The sequence below is a fragment of the Nerophis ophidion genome, linkage group LG01 (assembly GCF_033978795.1).
Source record: "Nerophis ophidion isolate RoL-2023_Sa linkage group LG01, RoL_Noph_v1.0, whole genome shotgun sequence".
In the NCBI taxonomy this organism is placed as follows: domain Eukaryota; kingdom Metazoa; phylum Chordata; class Actinopteri; order Syngnathiformes; family Syngnathidae; genus Nerophis; species Nerophis ophidion.
Window position 1 is genome coordinate 91,409,921 of NC_084611.1, and position 16,464 is coordinate 91,426,384.

Genomic DNA, 16,464 nt, shown 5'->3' on the forward strand with positions numbered 1-16,464 from the left:
CGGGAATTTTAAACAAGGAAACACCGTGTGTTTGTGTGGCTAAAGGCTAAAAGCTTCCCACCTCCATCTTTCTACTTTGACTTCTCCATTATTAATTGAACAAATTGCAAAAGATTCAGTAACACAGATGTCCAGAATACTGTGTAATTTTGCGATTAAAGCAGACGAGTTATAGCTTGGATCGGGCTGGGAAATAATGTCCGCTACAACCCGAGACGTCAAACGCACGCGTCATCTTACCGCGACATTTTCAAACAGGACACTTCGCGGGAAATTTAAAATTGCAATTTAGTAAACTAAAAAGGCCGTATTGGCATGTGTTACAATGTTAATATTTCAGCCTCCAACAAAAAGTGCTATTTGGACCGAGAAAACGACAATTTCCCCATTAATTTGAGTGAGGATGAAAGATTTGTGTTTGAGGATATTGATAGCCACGGAGTAGAAAAATAAATAAATATAAAAACAAGTTAAAAAACAAGTTAAAAAAAACGCGATTGCATTGGGACGGATTCAGATGTGTTTAGACACATTTACTAGGATAATTATGGGAAATCCCTTATCCATCTATTGTGTTGCTAGTGTTTTAGTGAGTTAAATAGTACCTGATAGTCGGAGGGGTGTGGCCACGGGTGTGTTGACGCCAGAGTCTCTGAGGGAAGTCACGAAGCTGCAGGAGGACGCTGGCTCCGCTGCTCTCCGGTAAGAGCCGACTTATTACCACCATTTTCTCACCGAAAACTGCCGGTTGACATGTAGTCGGGATCCATGTTCGCTTGACCGCTCTGATCCATAGTAAAGCTTCACCTCCAGGAATTTTAAACAAGGAATCACCGTGTGTTTGTGTGGCTAAAGGCTAAAACTTCCCAACTCCATCTTGCTACTTTGACTTCTCCAATATTAATTGAACAAATTGCCAAAGATCCAGCAACACCGATCTCCAAAATTCTGTGTAATTATGCGGTTAAAGCAGATTACTTTTAGCTGTGTGTGTGTGCAGTGCTCACATTTCCCTAAAAACCTGTGACGTCTTGCGTACACGTCATTATTACACGACGTTTTCAAGACGAAACTCCCGGGAAATTTAAAATTGCAATTTAGTAAACTAAAAAGGCCGTATTGGCATGTGTTGCAATGTTAATATTTCATCATTGATATATAAACTATCAGACTGTGTGGTCGCTAGTAGTGGCTTTCAGTAGGCCTTTAAGTTATTTAATGAGTCTGAATGAGCCTATGGCTTTGCACCTGGTTTATTTTATATATATATATATATATATATATATATATATATATATATATATATATATATATATATTCTATTTTTGTTACTTTGAATTTACAACCCCCAGGCACTGTTTTGTACCGTTTTTTATAACGTTTTGTAATGTTTTGTACTGTTTTTGAACTATTTCGATTATTGTTTCTCTTCTGTTTGTTAATGTTGAAATTTATAAATAAACATTTAAAAAAAAAAAGGAGGGAAATGAACCGCGCATGCGTGCTAGGAAATCCGGAAACAGCGTCTCCCTAGGTTACGGTCAACAATCTGGCATTTTTCCGCCGTCATTATTGAGAATAACCACGTCACAATTGTCGAGGTTGAGCATCTTTGTCGTCTTCGTAGACACGCCGATACGTACCGCGACACTTAATGGCGACTCACCCGAGCAACTTTGGGCGCCGCTAGCACAGCGGAGCTAACATGCTAACGGCAAGGAGCTAATATGCTAACAGGCTAATCATTTCCCGCGGCCGAAAAGCTTGTTTATGTTTATTTTGGCAGAGATGACCGACCAGTTGTTCGACACTCTGGCTTTCACTAAAAGTCCCAAAACGACGAAAAGGACAACATTCCAGGTAAAAGACGATACTACTTTTTATTTTTTTATTTTTTTTTAAAAGAGGCATTAAATGGATGTAAGCCTTTTGGTTGCAGGATGAACTCCAAAGTGCTCTGTCAGCCAGAGCCAGGAAGACCTCATCACTGTTGTGCTCGCAGGACTTTGAGGATGGTGACGGTAAGACCGGTCCTAGTCTAAATAAGCACATTTCTTTGTTCAATCTCCAACTTCTGTCCATTAAGGTAGTTTAAAGTCATTTCAATCAATCAATGTTTATTTATATAGCCCTAAATCACTAGTGTCTCAAAGGGCTGCACAAACCACAACGACATCCTCGGTAGAGCCCACATAAGGGCAAGGAAAACTCACCCCAGTGGGACGTCAGTGACAATGATGACTATGAGAAACCTTGGAGAGGACCGCATATGTGGGCAACCCCACACCCCCCCCGTGCCCCTAGGGGACCGAAAACAATGGACGTCGAGCGGGTCTAACATGATATCGTGAAAGTTCAATCCATAGTGGATCTAACATAACCTTGAAGAGTCCAGTCCAAATTGGATCTAATATCAATCAATCAATCAATGTTTACTTATATAGCCCTAAATCACTAGTGTCTCAAAGGGCTGCACAAACCACCACGACATCCTCGGTAGGCCCACATAAGGGCAAGGAAAACTCACACCCAGTGGGACATTGGTGACAATAATGACCCAGTGGTACGTCGGTGACAATGATGACTATGAGAACCTTAGAGAGGAGGAAAGCAATGGATGTCGAGCGGATCTAACATGATACTGTGAAAGTTCAATCCACAATGGATACAACACAGTCGCGAGAGTCCAGTCCAAAGAGGATCCAAGACACAGCAGCGAGAGTCCCGTTCACAGCGGAGCCAGCAGGAAACCATCCCAAGCGTAGGCGGACCAGCAGCGCAGAGATGTCCCCAGCCGATACACAGGCAAGCAGTACATGGCCACCGGATCGGACCGGACCCCCTCCACACGGGAGAGTGGGACATAGAAGAAAAAGAAAAGAAACGGCAGATCAACTGGTCTAAAAAGGGAGTCTATTTAAAGGCTAGAGTATACAAATGAGTTTTAAGGTGAGACTTAAATGCTTCTACTGAGGTGGCATCGCAAACTGTTACCGGGAGGGTATTCCAGAGTACTGGAGCCCGAACGGAAAATGCTCTATAGCCCGCAGACTTTTTTTGGGCTTTGGGAGTATATATATATATATATATATATATATATATATATATATATATAGTATATATAGTAGCGAGAGTCCCGTCCATAGTGGAGCCAGAAGGAAACCATCTCAAGTGGAGGCGGATCAGCAGCGCAGAGATGTCCCCAACCAATACACAGGCGAGCGGTCCATCCTGGGTCCCGACTCTGGACAGCCAGTACTTCATCCACGGCCACCGGACTGGACCCCCTCCACAAGGGAGAGTGGGACAGAGGAGAAAAAGAAAAGAAACGGCAGATCAACTGGTCTAAAAACGGAGTCTATTTAAAGGCTAGAGTATATAAATGAGTTTTTAGGCGAGACTTAAATGCTTCTACTGAGGTAGCATTTCGAACCGGGAGAGCATTCCAGAGTACTGGAGCCGAACGGAAAACGCTCTATAGTCCGCAGACTTTTTATGGGCTCTGGGAATCACTAATAAGCCGGAGTTCTTTGAACGCAGATTTCTTGCCGGGACATATGGTACAATACAATCGGCAAGATAGGCTGGAGCTAGACCGTGTAGTATTTAATACGTAAGTAGTAAAACCCTAACGTCACATCTTAAGTGCACAGGAAGCCAGTGCAGGTGAGCCAGTACAGGTATATATGTATGTATATATGTATATAAAGGTATATACAGTATAGGTATATATGTATGTATATATGTATATAAAGGTATATACAGTATAGGTATATATGTATGTATATATGTATATAAAGGTATATACAGTATAGGTATATATGTATATAAAGGTATATACAGTATAGGTATATATGTATGTATATATGTATATAAAGGTATATACAGTATAGGTATATATGTATGTATATATGTATATAAAGGTATATACAGTATAGGTATATATGTATGTATATATGCATATAAAGGTATATACAGTACAGGTATATATGTATGTATATATGTATATAAAGGTATATACAGTATAGGTATATATGTATGCATATATGTATATAAAGGTATATACAGTATAGGTATATATGTATGTATATATGTATATAAAGGTATATACAGTATAGGTATATATGTATGTATATATGTATATAAAGGTATATACAGTATAGGTATATATGTATGTATATATATATGTAAAGGTATATACAGTATAGGTATCTATGTATGTATATATGTATATAAAGGTATATACAGTATAGGTATATATGTATGTATATATGTATATAAAGGTATATACAGTACATGTATATATGTATGTATATATGTATATAAAGGTATATACAGTATAGGTATATATGTATGTATATATGTATATAAAGGTATATACAGTATAGGTATATATGTATGTATATATGTATATAAAGGTATATACAGTACATGTATATATGTATATAAAGGTATATACAGTATAGGTATATATGTATGTATATATGTATATAAAGGTATATACAGTATAGGTATATATGTATGCATATATGTATATAAAGGTATATACAGTATAGGTATATATGTATGTATATATGTATATAAAGGTATATACAGTATAAGTATATATGTATGTATATATGTATATAAAGGTATATACAGTACAGGCGTAATATGATCAAACTTTCTTGTTCTTGTCAAAAGTCTAGCAGCCGCATTTAGTACCAACTCTAATCTTTTAATGCTAGACATGGGGAGACCCGAAAATAATCCGTTACAGTAATCGAGACGAGACGTAACAAACGCATGGATAATGATCTCGGCGTCTTTAGTGGACAAAATAGAGGGAATTCTAGCGATATTACGGAGATAAAAAAAAAGGCCGTTTTAGTAACGCTTTTAATGTGTGACTCAAACAAGAGAGTTGAGTCGAAGATAATACCCAGATTCTTTAGAAAAAAAAAATGGAAAAAACACAAAATATGCAATATTTTTTCACCCAATAACTTTTTTAGGTGGAATATTTGAGATGATATAATAATTAGAGCCTTAATTTAGGATTTTGATTCATTATTATTTTTTGAGCAATGACACTTAAAAACAAATCACAGTAAAATAATTGGGGATCCAAAAGTGTCCTACTCATTAAAGTGTTACAAAATAAATTATAAATTTTTTTTTACTGTGTACATTTAGCACAATAATCTCCAGATCAACTTCAGATATATCCGTCAATGTTAAGTTTTATTGTTGTTTATGTTGTGTTTGTTTATATGTTTTAGGCCCTTTTTTAAAAAATAAAACAGCTCAGTTTTTTACATGGCAAAACACAAAATATGCAACATTTTCCGCAAAAAATATCTCAAAATGGAATATTTAATGTGACGTAATCGAAGCCTTGAATAGGTCAATAATTCAAAATGACATTGATTTTGATTCATTATTATTTTTTAAAGAAAGAAACAGCCTGCATGGCAGCTTTGTGTTATAAGAGTAAGCATTGCAACAATTTCTTGTTACATTTCACCTGTTTGCTCTTTTGTACCACTTCTTATGTTTTTAATCGTTTTTAATTTTATTCATAAAATGTGCCCTTAAAAAATGACCCGCTTGCCACAAATGGCCCTCGTGCCGCACTTTGGACACCCCTGGTCTAGTCTCTTACGTGAATAAGCTAAATAATATTATTTGATATTTTACGGTAATGTGTTAATAATTTCACACATAAGTCGCTCCTGAGTATAAGTCGCACCCCTGGCCAAACAATGAAAAAAAACTGCGACTTATAGTCCGAAAAATACGGTACATTCTGTCAGCATTTCAGTTCAACTTCAGCATTGGAGCATTCACACGCCATTCCTCCAGGAATTGCTTCATCTAGTTTACATGGCTGTTCCCTGTCTGTGACAGATTTCATGAGCCTGCTCAAATCAAGGAGAAACAGGTCCGATGCGTTCAAGGCCGCAAGGAGCAACAGCAAAATCAACGACTTTGAGTTCTCGGATGACGAGGACAAAGAAGGGAGCAAAAAGAGAACATCTTTCCTGAAATCCAAAGGAAGTCCATCTCTGGACGAGGCTCAACAGGAGAGGACAGACAGCTGCAAAGTGTCCAGTGAAGACGACTCGCGGCCTAACGACCAGATACTCGGCGACCATCATCGGCCTACGAGAAACAACTCCTCCGTGTCGCTGTCGTACCAGTCGGACGACGTACGTCTGGACTCGCCTTTCCGCAGCAAAGAATCTCCCGCTCTCCTCCGGCCTGAAAGCAGAATAAATAACAGCGGAGACACAATCTACCGGGAAACTTCCTCGGACGCCGACTTTAAAAGCGTGAGTTTCGGTGAGTTTAGGAACCCATACCATACACACATTGCAACACATGCTCGCTGGTGACTTCCACGCTGGTCATTTAGGCACGGAGAAGGAGACGCCCACGCCCAAGCCAAGACAACGGACTGTGGGACTGAGCCTGCACGCGACACAGACGGCTGCTGAGGATGCAGAAAGTCTCCAGGCGATGAGTGGACCTCCAACTCCTCCTCTCCTCCAGCAGGATGCAAGCGTGGACATTGCTGATGGAGCTTCTCCTCAACAAATGGCAACCGTAAGGAGCAGCAGTCCACATGTGAGTCTCATTACCTATCTGCTAGGGGTGGAACGGTACACAAACATTTCGGTTCGGTACGTACCTCGGTTCAGAGGTCACGGCTTGGTTCATTTTCGGTACAGTAAGAAAACAAGAAAATATAAATGTTTTGGTTATTTATTTAGCAAATTTGCAAAATCTTACACCAAAAATATTTTTCTTAGTGGAATATTTGATGTGAAGTACACTATTTCCTTGAATTGCCACTGAGGCGCTAATTAATATAAACCCTCTTCTCACTCCGGCGCTTACCAAAGGCATGCAGTAAATTTAGTGTGAGAATATGTTGATCCAACAGTGTGATGTAAGGATACTATCATGAAAAGCACATTTAATAAAAAAAACGTTATTATGGTCTTCCCTTTACTTATAAATGAAGTCCATGCGCAGCTCCTTCTGATCAAAAGCATCAATAACTTGTTTATAGAAGTCTTCCTTATCTTTCTTCAGTTTTAAAAGTCTCTCTGTCTCGATGGAGATCTTCCTTTATTACCTCCTGCTTCGATTGAACGTCCAGTTTAGAAAACGGTTTTATTTTAGATACGTAATCCTCCATGTTAAAAGTGCAAGCGAGAGGAAAAAATAAAGGATCGCTGCTCACTCTTGCTGCTTGTTGTCACTTCTTCTGCAGCCGAGTAGTCGCAAGAAGGATCACTAGCGCCCTCTACCACCAGGAGGCAGGAGGCATTTAATGACTCTTATTTGACACACGCAGCTACGGTATATTAATAAAACATAGCTCCTTACTGTTCTTTTTAGCATATTCAACAGCTTAGACCTTAAATCCTACTGAATAGCTCTTAATCTTCTTACCTTTATGCGATTTTCAAATGATTGAAATCAGCCTCCTCCATTTTGAAAATGATGACAGGTGAAGTGTCACTCGTGACGTGACGAGTTTGACCCTGTGGAAATTCCAGGCATATGCTAATTATTTGCTAAACTTGCGCTCAGTATTTTGCGAAACGAGTTTGACTCGGCAGTAATTCTAGGTAGACGCATACAATATACCTGGCGGCAGTTCAAGGAAATACGGTAATCGTAAACTTGGAAAGGTCAATAATTCATAATAACATTGATTTTGATTCAATATTTTGTTTTGAGCAATGACAGTTTGAAAGAAAAAAACCCTGCTTTGTTTAATAGTCAACGTTGCAAATTTTTCTAAATTACATTTAGCCTTTAAGCTTTTTTATTTCACTTTTGTTTATGTTTTTGTTTATTTTAATAGTATTTTTAGAACGTGCCGTAGGCCTTTAATACATTATATGTGGGCCGCAAATGGCCTCCGGGGCACACTTTTGACACCCCTGCTATAGGTAATAGAAAATAAAATCTGATAAATCTATGAGTAAAAAGTAGAGCCTGGCGACGCATGCGCGTTTATCATAATATTTTTAACCCAAGTAGGTGAAATTAGATCATCTCCCACAGCACACCAGACTGTATCTCACAGTGGTTGAAAAACACTGGTCTATGCAACATTTGAGCAAAGAACCACCATTACATGTTATGTAGACCACAAGGAAGTATTTTACATTTAGAAAAAGTAATAATAATAATAGTGACTCCTTTAATGCGCCTTATAATCCGGTGCGCCTTATATATGAAAAATATCGAAAATGGACCATTCATCGGCGGTGCGCCCTATGGTCCGGAAAATAGGGTACCTAATGTTGTGGCAGGTTAAGTGTATTTCACATTCCATGTTATTCATGGATGGACGCTATTCAATTGTTCTTGATCATTCTAAAGGTGTGCTGTTGTATTTGTAGTTGAGTGACGACGCTGTCGGTGGCAGAGCTGCGGATTCGCCCGCTTTAAGTGAGCTTTCCAAATATCCTCATCACGTCCACAGCTGCTAATGACATTTGTTGCGCAACATGAGAGATATTTGTACTCTTTTTCAGATGCCATCACTTCAGCTGACACCACAGAGCATCAAACGGCATATTTTGCTTCATTAGAAGCGTTTAAAGTAAGATGTCATGTGTTAGAAGTCAAGCTTCTACTTATTACTCTATTTGATTGAAACAATATGCTTTTTTTTTTTCAGCAGGAGTCAGCAGATTGCTCCATTACTCCTGTGCAAGTCAAAGTGTCTGATACCAGGTCGGTGGTATCATCCAGCTTAATACAAGCCTGACTAAAAAAGGATCCGAATCTTCATTCTCTTTCATTTGTTTGATTTGACGCAGGGCATCCAGTTGTCAGTCTAAGAGAGTCACAAGTGCGGGCTCCAAGAAGGTGGAGTCAAAGTATTTAGGAACGCTCAAAGTCCTGGACTCTAAAGATTTACAAGATAGTCAACACCAAGACGCAGATTACCTCAGGGCCGCTGTGTACCAGGTTAGTAGGACAAGGATGCTCTTCTTCTTCTTCATTTGACAGAATATAGTGATGATAATAATATACAAAAATGAGTTCACTCCTCACATATCAGCAGCCATGATTTTTACCGTTTATTTTCTCAAGGGACAATACTACAGAAACCCCACCTGATTAGACATCAGCCTAGTCCAGGGGTTGGCCATTTGAGCCCATTTCCCCCCCATATAAAACCTAACTAGAGCCGCAAACTCTGTTCGATTCCTAAAATGACATTAACACCACTTATAGTTTCGTTACACATATGCTATATAATTTATGAAATCAAACACTTGACAACAATTCACATTTATTTCTTGGTATAAGCAAATCACCAAATTATTTTGAACATTCGAAAAAAAAAAAACTCTGGTCCTTCCCCTATTAATGAATTTGAAAAAAATCAAGTCGCGCCAATATTCTGAAGGCATACAATTTGCTTTCATCGATGAAAGCAAATTAATTTGTTCATAAAGCATTAAATGTTCTATTTTCATCAGAAATGTTTCTCTTTTTTGATCCGAGGAGCTGCAGCCTGCCACCGTAGCCCCCATTCCTCCCCCCAAGTCTCGAGATGTATGTTGTAATATGTATATGTGCTTTGTTATGGAGCTTTTTTTCCCATTCCAGACTGGGCCCTCTTTGGAGCCCAGTCTGGATTGTATATTTTTACTCATCCGCCCCCAGCGTTTATCTTTTTCCCATCTTTTACGGGGCACCCATCAGCGTTCCTGTTCTGTAACACGGTACACTGTTTTGTTTGTTTAATCTTGAACGGGTTTGTGCTGAAAACAAAGTTTCATTGTACTTGTGCAATGACAGTAAAGACCTAGCTACCTACCTACCTACCTACCTACCGACCTACCTTCAATCAACAATACATCAAAATGTTTTATTATCATATGATTAGATACCATAACTCTCCAAAATAACAACTGTTGTTTTCTAGCCATAATTGTCTCAATATCTGGCAACAAAAGTGAATACGAAGATACGTTTGTTTGTCAAGCACGTTGTTGGTAATGTGATGATCTTGTGGGTAGCATGGGGCAGTTGCGGTTCATTGGGTGGAAACAAGTTGTACACTGACTGCTCTAAAATTATATCCAGGTTGCCGAAATGCAGGGGGTGACCTCATTTGGATTTTCACCTAATAATGTAGCAAATAAATGCATTTTATTTCCAGAAGAGGGTAGCAGAATGTTTGTCATTTAAAAATCTGACTTGTACATCTCAAAGGAATGGCTAAAAAAGAAAAAGGAACTGACCGCGGAGAGCATAAACCGAGAGAAGATTCTGAAAGAGCAAAAGAAAAAGGTGAGCAGCTGAGAAGACGAGAACCTCTCAGCACAGGGGGAACCATCTCTACCAGACTACGGTAAAACTAAATCACGCTACGTTCTTTTCCTGCACACCTTTTATCTCGGGTTTCTTTGGGGCCGCCACACACAGGAAGAGGAGGAGAAGAAGAAAGACGCCGCCGCCTCGTATGAGGCCTGGAAAAAAAAGAAAGACGAGATTTTTAAAGCCAAAGCAAAGAAAGAGAAGAATAAGATGAGGAAGGAGCAGAGAGTGGTGCAAGAAGTGGAGGAAAAAAGGAGAACGGCTGAACAGGTAGAACGCCCGTGCCTATGATGACACACCGACACACTGAATGCCAAATAAAACTAGCAAATTTCTGCAAAAACTCCACAAAAACACCAAAAAGGTTCTAACTCACGCCCAATGGGTTCACCACTAAAAAAAAAAAAACATTTTTCTTCAAGTTAAAACTTTTGGTAGTAAAATTCCACCGTCTGCGATCCACACGTGTGCACTCACAGCACCAGTATTTCACACTCAGTTTAAGGCCGTCAGAGCCATTGTTATTGGCGCATGGTGCCGTCCACCAAAAGTAAAGAAGAAGCAGGATAGGTGGTAAAATGGGGGACATAGAGGAGGGGATTCTTACAGCATACTTGCCAACCTTGAAACCTCCGAATTCGGGAGATTTGGCAAGATATTTATAGCTAGATTTCACTTATTCATTTATTTACACATATACACACACACATAACACTCCTGTACTCCTTGTTGTATTTGAAAGTGCAATGCTTTGCAGCCAATAGCACAGCCTTTGAAGGAGCATAGGTATAGGCAGCATCTGTCACATTTCATTTGCAGGAAAGGAATGAGTTCAGGGTTGAATTGTCCATCCTCGCTGTATTCTCTGGCAGTGTCTTTTTTGGACCTTACTACTTGCCGTAGTTTTGAAGCAATGCATGATGGGATTCCGTATTTTGTGTGTCAGTGTATTAACGTGCCGGCTGGAATAAACACACGCTGAGAAATAGCTCCACGCCTCCCTACTTTATGGGTTATAGATAAAGCTATGGATAACTGAGAAATATATACAAACCCTGTTTCCATATGAGTTGGGAAATTGTGTTAGATGTAAATATAAACGGAATACAATGATTTGCAAATCATTTTCAAGCCATATTCAGTTGAATATGCTACAAAGACAACATATTTGATGTTCAAACTGTTAAACATTTTTTTGTTGTTGCAAATAACCATTAACTTTAGAATTCAATGCCAGCAACACGTGACAAAGAAGTTGGGAAATGTGGCAATAAATACTGATAAAGTTGAGGAATGCTCATCAAACACTTATTTGGAACATCCCACAGGTGTGCAGGCTAATTGGGAACAGGTGGGTGCCATGATTGGGTATAAAAACAGCTTCCCAAAAAATGCTCAGTCTTTCACAAGAAAGGATGGGGCGAGGTACACCCCTTTGTGCACAACTGCGTGAGCAAATAGTCAAACAGTTTAAGAACAACCTTTCTCAAAGTGACATTGCAAGAAATTTAGGGATTTCAACATCCACGCACCATAATATCATCAAAAGGTTCAGAGAATCTGGACAAATCAATCCACGTAAGCGGCATGGCCGGAAAGCAACATTGAATGACCGTGACCTTCCATCCCTCAGATGGCACTGTATCAAAAACCGACATCAATCTTCAAAGGATATCACCACATGGGCTCAGGAACACTTCAGAAAACCACTGTCACTAAATACAGTTGGTCGCTACATCTGTAAGTGCAAGTTAAAGCTCTACTATGCAAAGCGAAAGCCATTTATCAACAACATCCAGAAATGCCGCTGGCTTCTCTGGGCCCGAGATCAACTAAGATGGACTGATGCAAAGTGGAAAAGTGTTCTGTGGTCTGATGAACATGATTTGCAAATCATTGTATTCCGTTTATATTAATATCTAACACAATTTCCCAACTCATAAGTAAACGGGGTTTGTAATAGTCTCCTTCTTGTTGTGTGTGCGGTTGTGACCTCTCCAAAAAGCCATAGATGTTATAACGTGACTGGGCCGGTTTATAAGGAGGAAAAGCGGACGTGATGACAGGCTGTCCTCACTCAGGTCCCGCTGGAAATAGGGAGAAATTCGGAAGAATGGTTTTCCCGGGAGATTTTCGGGAGAGGCACTGAAATTCGTGAGTCTCCCGGAAAATTCGGGAGGGTTGGCAAGTATGCCTTACAGGTTGACTTACAGGTTGAGCTTGTAAGCACAAACTTATAAACTTTCTGTCTGTGTATTGCTTCCTCAAAATCAGCATTTGGAATTTTTTTTGTTTGGAAAAAAGCTGCATTTTACAGCTGCTGAGATGCGCTTGTGCACAAACCCCAAAAGCAGCGAAGTTGTCACGTTGTATAATGTTAAAGTTAAAGTACCAATGATTGATGATCCAAAGACATGCACCTGGGGATAGGTTGATTGGCAACACTAAATGGTCCCTAGTGTGTGAATGTGAGTGTGAATGTTGTCTGTCTATCTGTGTTGGCCCTGCAATGAGGTGGTGACTTGTCCAGGGTGTACGCCTCCTTCCGCCCGTTTTTAGCTGAGATAGGCACCAGCACCCCCCGCCACCCCAAAGTGAATAAGCGGTAGAAAATGATGAATGATTGTCACACACACTAGGTGGGGTGAAATTTGTCCTCTGCATTTGACCCATCCCCTTGTTCACCCCCTGAGAGGTAAGGGCAGCAGTGGGCAGCAGCGGTGGCCGCGCCCGGGAATCATTTTTGGTGATTTAACCCCCAATTCCAACCCTCAATGATGAGTGCCAAGCAGGGAGGTAATGGCTCCCATTTTTATAGTCTTTGGTATGACTTGGCAGGGGTTTGAACTCACAACCTACCCATCTCGGGGCGGACACTCTAACCACTAGGCCACTGAGTAGGTTGGTAATGGTAAATAAAAAGAGAATGCAATGATTTGCAAATCATTTTCAACTTTAATTCAATTGAATAGACTGCAAAGACAAGATATTGCATGTTCAAACTGGAAAACTTTATTTTTTTGCTAATATTAGCTCATTTGGAAACAAAAAAGCTGGCACAAGTGGCAAAAAAGATTGAGAAAGCTGAGGAATGCTCATCAAACGCTTATTTGGAACATCCCACAGCTCAACAGGCTGATTGGGAACAGGTGGGTGCCATGATTGGGTATATAAGCAGCCTCCATGATATGCTCAAACAAGGACGGGGCAATGGTCACCACTTTGTCAACAAATGCCTGAGTAAATTGTTTAAGAACAACATTTCTCAAGCAGCTATTGCAAGGAATTTAGGGATTTCAGAATCTACGCTCAGTAATATCATCAAAAGGTTCAGAGAATGTGGAGAAATCACTGCATTTAAGCCATGATATTACGCACCTTGGATCCCTCAGGCGCTACCTCATCAAAAAGCCACATCGGTGTGTAAAGGATATCACCACATGGGCTCAGGAACACTTCGGAAAACCACTGTCAGTAACTACAGTCGGTCACTAGATCTGTAAGTGCAAGTTAAAACTCTACTATGGGGCGGTTTAGCTCAGTTGGTAGAGTGGCCGTGTCAGCAACTTGAGGGTTGCAGGTTCAATTCCCGCTTCTGCCAACCTAGTCACTGCCGTTGTGTCCTTGGGCAAGACACTTTACCCACCTGCTTCCAGTGCCACCCACACTGGTTTGATTGTAACTTAAATATTGGGTTTCACTATGTAAAGTGCTTTGAGTCACTAGAGAAAAAGCGCTATATAAATATAATTCACTTCACTTCAAAGCCAAAGCCATTTATCAACAACACCCAGAAACGCTGACGGCTTTTTTTTGCCACGTGTTGCTGCCATTAAATTCTAAGTTGATGATTGTTTCAAAAAAATAAATAAACATGTTTCTCAGTGTGAACATGACATATCTTGTCTTTGCAGTCTATTCAATTGAATCTAAGTTGAAAAGGATCCGCAAATCATTATATTTTGTTTATTTTTGGGAATTATACCACTTGCCAATTTCACTGCTTTTGGGTTTTGTAGTTTAAAACTGAAAAAACAACAACCCTAAAACCTTCTCAATCTAACTGAGTGTTGACATGGTTGCAGGTGTTTGATCAGTGGAAGCGCGACCATGATAAAATCCTGCGAGACAAGTGGCGAAAGCAAAGAGAGGCTGAGAAGAAACACACGCTGAAGAAGAAGGAGGAAGAGGACGAACGGAAGAGAGGCAGCCAGTCGGCTTTTTCTACCTGGTAAGTGACTTATTCATGTGTTATTCACTAATGACACATAAAATGATGTCCTTATGTAGGACAAAAACACAGGTTATACATTCTAAGTTGTAAATTGACTAAATAAACATGCCGTGACTTGAATATTAAGCAAGCATTAGCGATATTGTTATTATAAGTGCTGACACAAACATGCTGCTATGTTGTTGGATTGACCCGCTGCAATGAATGCATGTGTCAATCAATCAATCAATGTTTACTTATATAGCCCTAAATCACTAGTGTCTCAAAGGGCTGCACAAACCACCACGACATCCTCGGTAGGCCCACATAAGGGCAAGGAAAACTCACACCCAGTGGGACATTGGTGACAATAATGACCCAGTGGGACGTCGGTGACAATGATGACTATGAGAACCTTAGAGAGGAGGAAAGCAATGGATGTCGAGCGGATCTAACATGATACTGTGAAAGTTCAATCCACAATGGATACAACACAGTCGCGAGAGTCCAGTCCAAAGAGGATCCAAGACACAGCAGCGAGAGTCCCGTTCACAGCGGAGCCAGCAGGAAACCATCCCAAGCGTAGGCGGACCAGCAGCGCAGAGATGTCCCCAGCCGATACACAGGCAAGCAGTACATGGCCACCGGATCGGACCGGACCCCCTCCACACGGGAGAGTGGGACATAGAAGAAAAAGAAAAGAAACGGCAGATCAACTGGTCTAAAAAGGGAGTCTATTTAAAGGCTAGAGTATACAAATGAGTTTTAAGGTGAGACTTAAATGCTTCTACTGAGGTGGCATCGCGAACTGTTACCGGGAGGGCATTCCAGAGTACTGGAGCCCGAACGGAAAACGCTCTATAGCCCGCAGACTTTTTTGGGGCTTTGGGAATCACTAATAAGCCGGAATCCTTTGAACGCAGATTTCTTGCCGGGACATATGGTACAATACAATCGGCAAGATAAGATGGAGCTAGACCGTGTAGTATTTTATACGTAAGTAGTAAAACCTTAAAGTCACATCTTAAGTGCACAGGAAGCCAGTGCAGGTGAGCCAGTACAGGCGTAATGTCCAAACTTTTGGCCTTTTGTGCTGCGTATTTTTCTGTCCAAATGAAAACAATCGATGACATTTTGTTGAGAAAACATGAAGTACTTTATTGATACAGATCATTTCCAGGTGTTTGCGGGCCTTGACTTTGACACCTGTGTTTTACGAGGAAGGGCGTTTATCTTTCATGACGTCACCCAGAACTCCCGAAGCGACGGCACGAGCGCCTCTTCTTCCTCAAACGTGAAGCGCACGAGTGACACGAGTGTCATTTTGTTGCCAGGTGCGAGGAGAAGTACGACGCCCTGCAGAAAAAAGCCTCCACGACACGCGTGGAAACCAGGTACGCGTCGGAGGAGCACCGATACGTCCGGGAGGAGAAGGACAAAATGGCGATGGAGATGTTCGAACGATGGCTGGTGAGTGCCTTCTCGCCTCTGTCGCCTCAACTCTTGTCCCCCGAGTGCCCAAACGCTCTTCTTTGTGACGCCAGGCCAAGAAGGATGTGCAGCAAAAGCGCCAGAGGGAGGAGAGACGCGTGCAAGTCATACTGCGGGACAGCCCCCCTCCACCTTGGAGCCCCCCCAATAACACCATTCAGTTTAGGAAGTAAACCTTTCCTACTTTCCTGCTTCACATCGCTGACTTTTGTCCAGTTCTCACCTAAAAATACTTTGACTGGTATCGAGTCCGCTCTGCCTTTGTCAGCTGGGATAGGCTCCAGTATTCAGACCGTAAAACTGTTGGATCAACATATTCTCTGAAGTTTCAAGAGTCAAATGTATGATTTATTATTATTCATGCTTCATGTCTGTTTGTACATAGGTGACTTTGATAAAAGTAGCATGTTTTAAAAATG

At 40.7% G+C, this 16,464-nt stretch overlaps 1 protein-coding gene across 2 annotated transcripts; it reads left to right on the plus strand.

Moving 5' to 3' along the window:
- The first annotated feature begins 1,512 nt into the window (after nucleotides 1-1,512).
- On the plus strand, nucleotides 1,513-16,464 carry map9 (microtubule-associated protein 9). 2 transcript variants are annotated; one of them, XM_061916117.1, is made up of 13 exons: nucleotides 1,513-1,860; nucleotides 1,940-2,021; nucleotides 5,890-6,324; nucleotides 6,398-6,609; nucleotides 8,406-8,454; nucleotides 8,541-8,608; nucleotides 8,687-8,742; nucleotides 8,829-8,979; nucleotides 10,237-10,314; nucleotides 10,450-10,611; nucleotides 14,427-14,572; nucleotides 15,889-16,024; nucleotides 16,099-16,464. In XM_061916117.1, the coding sequence occupies exons 1-13, from the start codon at nucleotides 1,771-1,773 to the stop codon at nucleotides 16,216-16,218; spliced, it is 1,785 nt and encodes a 594-aa protein (XP_061772101.1). In that variant the 5' UTR covers nucleotides 1,513-1,770; the 3' UTR covers nucleotides 16,219-16,464. The 2 variants fall into 2 exon arrangements, with proteins under 2 accessions (XP_061772101.1, XP_061772108.1); XM_061916124.1 differs by having other exon boundaries at nucleotides 8,690-8,742.